Raw genomic sequence first — 5,414 nt, forward strand, 5'->3', positions numbered from 1 at the left:
AGTAGCTTTGGGGCTCCTCCTTCGGGGGTCACTGACATCTCCCAGGTAGTTGGAGCTGCGAAAGGAGAGATGAGATGAAAAATAGTCTATTTTGAAGCTAACAGGGCATGTCCTGCCTGTCTGACTGTGGAAACCGCTCTCTAATCACCAGAGACTGACGGCTTTCCCCGCCCTCCCCTCCCCTTCGCCTAGCCTTTCTTTCATCGCAGCAGCTGTTCCTGCAGCCGCTGCTCAGGAATAAAAGCAGCCTTGCAGATGCGGCTTGACGCGCGCCTGTCTGCCGGGCTGGCAGTGGGGCCCCAGCTGCTGCTATTGGGGTATCTTGGGGTGGCTGCCAGGCCTCCTAGGCCTTGCTTGGGTTGGGGGCTGCTGCCTGGCCCCACCCCTCTCTCTTCCTGTCCTCCTTGGCCGGGCAGCCCGTGTGGCACTCGGGATCCACTGACCTAGTTCCCAGGTGCCTGTCACAAGCTTGGCCGGGCTCCAGCCAGACAGAAGCCACAGATGTGTGGGTCTGGCCCTCTGAGCCCCCTGCCCTGCCCACTGGCTGCCCCCCACCTCCCTCCCTCCTTGTTTGTCCTCAGCCAGGCCAGAAAGGTGCCATCTGGCTCAGCCGCTTTCAAGCAGGGCTTTGTCCCTGGCTGAGGATGGTGTGCTCAGCAGGCCCCTTGCACGAGGAGGAAGCAGCCTGGGGCACTTTGCTGTGCTGTTTGACTAGCGAGCAGTGCCAGAAGCAGGCAGAAGCAAGTGACAGGGCTGCTGCACTGGGAGCTTCCTCCCATGCTGTCCTCAGATCAGGGTCTGTCCTCCAAGGACAATGCTATCTCTGGCCACCTGGGGCTCAGGGTTGAGCTCCTTGCCTGCCCATCTCCCTCCCTTCCCTGTGGGGAAAGCCCAGGTCACGGGGAGCCTGAGTAGGCAAGAGCCCTTCTGGGAGTCCAGAGGCCGTGCCCAGCAGCTTGTGGCCTGCCTGGCGTTTATTGGGAGCGCTGCTCTGGTTCTGGGGGCCTTTGCGCAGGAGTGTTTCCTTTCCTGTCCTCTTCATACGCTTGGTGCCCATGTTAGCCTGGCCCTCTACTAGGCAAGTGAGGGGTGGGAAGGAGAATCCAGCAAGCCCCCCCCTCCCCCCCCCGGAAAATTGCTCTGTGGACACTAGCATAGGAGGAGGTGGAAATGGGGTGACCCTGGTGGCACAGCTGCTGTGTGCAAGACCCTCGCCCATACTAATGCTTTACTCCCACTTACGTCTGTGCAGCAGACCCCACCGCACTGTGAGCTGGTGCTGTGGTGGGCACATTTGACAGGTGGGGAAACTGAGGCACAGGGCAGTTTTAGGACTCGTCCAGGGTCTCCAGGACCAGACAAGAGCTCGTCTCCTGAGGCCAAGCAGGAATCCACTAAGCTGTCAACACAGGCAGCTAGAGGACCCTGAGGCTGGGTGCCAGCCCCTCACCATAAGATTCCAGGGGGTGGGACTCTGGGTTTCCTGCCTGATGCAAGGAATCCATGCACGTGTGCGTCCCACCCCAGAGACTGCCAAGTGGATACCCCTCCTAGGAAGGTCAGGTCAGAGGTCAGGAACCCCGGAGGACCCCGCCAAGAGTGGAGGGCCCGGGCTAAGCACACAAGAAGAGAATAGATGTTGCTACTCATTAAAAATTCCACTCAGCAGCCCATCTTCTTCAGTTAATTGTCGCTGGCTGTCTTGCGGAGAGCGGAGGGCGCATGTCAGGGCAGCACACCTGCTGGGGCCCGCCCACCTGCGACAGCTGTCTCTGCTGCTGTGAAGATGGTCGGGTGCCAGGCAGGTCACCACAGTGACCCATCCCCTCGCCGCCCACACGGGGAGTTACATCAACTGGGGGCATAGCCAGTGGCTCCTCACAGGAAGCCAAGCAGCAGTGCCTGCTCAGAGAAGAGCCGGTGGGCTGGGGGCACAAGTGCAGGCTCCTGCAGGGCGAGTCTCAGCCTTGGCGCCTGCAGCACCCACAGTGTCCACGTGTCCAGGGCTCACTCCCACCAGTTCCAGGTGGAGACAGAACTGTGCCCTTGTTTTCCCGGTGAGCCAGTAATCTGGGGGGGAAGGCTCCTCTGCCCAGAGAGGAAGAGAGGATCCCCCCCAAGACGGGTTTCAGTCCAGGCCTGTCAGTCATCAGGACCTGTGTCTCCCCATCTTAGCCTCCTATCTCCCATGCCACATGCGCTACACATTTTTGGTAGAAAATCTCAAGGAAAGGACATTTCCAGGACCTGAACTAAGTCCAGAGCCCTTCTGTGAGCCGGGAGGAACACTGGGCCCCACCCTGGTTGGCAGTGGTCTGAGCTGACCTGTTGCTGTCATCTGCCTCTGAGCCTGGCCTGGGTTCCCCCAGCCCTGACCCCTGCACTCTGTCCCCAGCAGGACGCCAGCTCAAGGGGCAGCAGCAGTGGTCGGGAACGCCTCATCGTGGAGCCCCCACTGCCCCAGGAGAAGGCAGGAGCCCCAGCCATTCCCTCCCACCTGCTCAGCACCCCCTATCCCTTCGGCATCTCTCCCAGCTCAGTGGTGCAGGATTCCCGCTTCCCACCACTCAAGTAAGTCTCCAGGTGGGGGCTTGGGTGTGGGGCAGGGCTGAGGGTGGGCACGTGTGCTTGGAGCCTGGGTCCGTGAGACAGGCTCTGGCTGACCATGCCTGGGCAGCCTGGAGTCTGCAGCAGATGAGTCTGAGAGCCTGCCAGATGGTGTCTGGCCCAGCCCCAAGGGTTGTGGCCCTGTCTGTGCCTGCCATGCACTCACATGCTGAGAGGATCGCTCACCCTCCAACCCTGCTTTACTCCCAGCCTTGGTTCTGGGTACCAGGAGTCTCTCTCAGCTGCAGGTAGCAGCCCACGCCCACTGGTGACAGTGAGGGGCTGGGCAAGCCTAAGAAGCAGTAGCTGCCCCCTCTGTGTGCTGGGCCTCCCATCAGGGCCATATCTGACTAGCCAGAGGTAGGGCCTGTTCCCATGGGAGGTGGAGGCAGGGGCAGCTGTGCCCTGCCCTCCTGACTGAGCTGCAGAGGGGAGGCGTGGGTGAGTCAGCCCCTCTCCCAGCCTGGAACAGCCTCTCCACTCATCTGTCTCTTCCTCACCTGCCTTTCTACCTGCAGCCTCCAGCGGCCGGTGCACCATGTGGTGCCCCCCAGTACAGTGACTGAGGACTACCTGAGAAGCTTCCGGCCCTACCACACCACTGAGGACCTCCGCATGTCCTCCCTGCCCCCCCTTGGCCTGGACCCAGCCACCGCTGCTGCCTACTACCACCCCAGCTACCTGGCCCCACACCCCTTCCCCCACCCTGCCTTCAGGTGAGACTCTCCCCACGCGACCTCTCGTCCGGGTGCTCATCTGTTTGTGGCAAAACGGAACCTGGTGGGGAAGGTTCTCAGAACTTGGATGCCAGACTCCAGGGAAAGCCAGGAGCAGCCCTGAACGTTCCCCAACTTTGAGCCCAAATTTATCCCAGTGGCCCATCAGGCGCTTCCTCCTGGTAGGAAGTTGTCTGTGTTGTCTGAGCTGCTGTCCCCACTCCTCCCTAGCCATTGACAGCCCCGCAGGCAGCAGTAACTGCTGATAACGCAGAGTGCATGACTTGTGTGTGGAGGAAGCTCCTTGGCCATGTGAGGGAGGGCCTGTGGAGATGCAGGCCACGTCCTGTTCTCTAGGGAAGCTCCCAGAATCCTAGCTGCTGGACCTGCAGTCACAACATGGACTGCCTCAGACCCAGGCTGCTGGTCACACCAGAAGGGCTGCTGTGCTCGGCCAGTCTGGCTGGGTTGAGCCGGGTGGTAGGCAGGGCCTCAGGGCCCTGCGGCTCCTGCTTGTTGGCTTCTTGCAGTAGATGTAGCCTTTACCTGCGGCTGTCTTGCCATGTTGAGTGTGATTAGGCAGGTATATGTACCTGTTGACAGGGCTGGGACTTAATACCATTTTTTTGGTAGCTTGTGCTCACCAGGCTCCTTCTGTCTTCTCTGCACAGAATGGATGACTCCTACTGCCTGTCGGCACTGCGGTCCCCGTTCTACCCAATCCCTACCCCTGGCTCCCTGCCCCCGCTGCACCCATCAGCTATGCACCTCCACCTCTCCGGGGTTCGCTACCCCCCCGAGCTCTCCCATTCATCCCTGGCGGCGCTACACTCTGAGCGGATGTCCAGCCTCAGTGCAGAGAGGTAAGCTGAGTCCTGGGCTGGGACTAGGGGCTGTTCAGCCATTCTCTGTGTGGCTGGGGGGCTCCTCAGCCGCTCCTGCCCTCGGTTTCTCCACCTGCCACACGGCATGGTGATACTTCCTGCTTCGAACTCTTGAGCATTGCCTGGCTTGGCAGCTATCTGCTTTTGTCAGCAGCGTCAGTCACTCTCAGTGGCGCTTGGGGGTTTTGTGTGCAACTTGACTGTGTGGACTAAGGAGCACCTTGCCAATCTCCCTCCACTGTTCCCATTAGAATCCTGGGCCCGTGCCAGCCCTCATTTCTGGGAACTCACTGTAATGGCTGTCCTGTGTCCTCCTCTTGGACCTGTCACAGCAAAGTTCCCAAACTCTTCGCACTTGCCCCACAGGCTGCAGATGGATGAGGAGCTGAGGCGGGAGAGGGAGCGTGAGCGTGAACGGGAGGCCGACCGAGAGCGGGAGAAGGAGCGTGAGCGGGAAAAGGAACGTGAGCGGGAGAAGGAACTGGAACGGGAGCGGGAGAAGGAGCGGGAGCTGGAGCGCCAGCGGGAACAGCGGGCCCGGGAGAAGGAGCTGCTGGCTGCCAAGGCACTGGAGCCTACCTTCCTGCCTGTGGCTGAGCTGCATGGGCTGCGTGGCCACACCACTGAGGAGCGGGTCAAGCCCTCGGAGCAGCTGACCCCAACCCGAGCAGGTACGTGGCTGGGCCCAACCAGAGGGAGAGCCTTACAGTATGCAGTGGGGCTACGGGCAGGGGCGTGCTGGTGCGTGTGTGACAAGCAGCTCTCCAAGGAGGAACCCTGGTTCTATAGCACCTGCCAGTTTCTGTGGTGTAAACACTCCCACTGTGGCTGATGTCAAGCTACTGATGTGATGTCACTGAACACAGAGTTGGGAGGAGATACACAAGGGGTACAGGGTACAGATACGTCAGACATAGCTGACCCCAAGAACAGGAACAAGACTAAAATGCACCCAAAAGATTGGGAAGGCATGAGTTTGAGTGCTTTTTAACTTTGTTTTTAATGGAGTTTATTTCATTGCAAGTTTGTATAACCTATCTTTTAATAATGGCTGTATTTAACAATGGGCTTGGTAATTCCTGAAATTTTAACAGTCTGCTCTTTGGGGCCAGTGAGAACCTACCTAAGCACTATCTGGTGGGCCAGTCCTCAGCTGGTTAGGAGCAGTGGCAGCCAGCCACAGTGCCTTGCTCTCTGGGGACAAGAA

General features: G+C 59.7%; 1 protein-coding gene across 1 annotated transcript in view; it reads left to right on the forward strand.

Annotated features, from left to right (window-relative positions):
• Nucleotides 1-5,414, forward strand: part of GSE1 (Gse1 coiled-coil protein) — a 109,083-nt gene that overhangs the window by 87,465 nt on the left and 16,204 nt on the right. The window contains exons 4-7 of the mRNA XM_008567932.1: nt 2,399-2,571; nt 3,126-3,323; nt 3,995-4,186; nt 4,574-4,878. Of these exons, the coding sequence (XP_008566154.1) occupies nt 2,399-2,571; nt 3,126-3,323; nt 3,995-4,186; nt 4,574-4,878 (868 nt within the window). The remainder of the gene's footprint in view (nt 1-2,398; nt 2,572-3,125; nt 3,324-3,994; nt 4,187-4,573; nt 4,879-5,414) is intronic.

Source organism: Galeopterus variegatus, unplaced genomic scaffold, assembly GCF_000696425.1.
Source record: "Galeopterus variegatus unplaced genomic scaffold, G_variegatus-3.0.2 Scaffold357, whole genome shotgun sequence".
Lineage (NCBI taxonomy): Eukaryota > Metazoa > Chordata > Mammalia > Dermoptera > Cynocephalidae > Galeopterus > Galeopterus variegatus.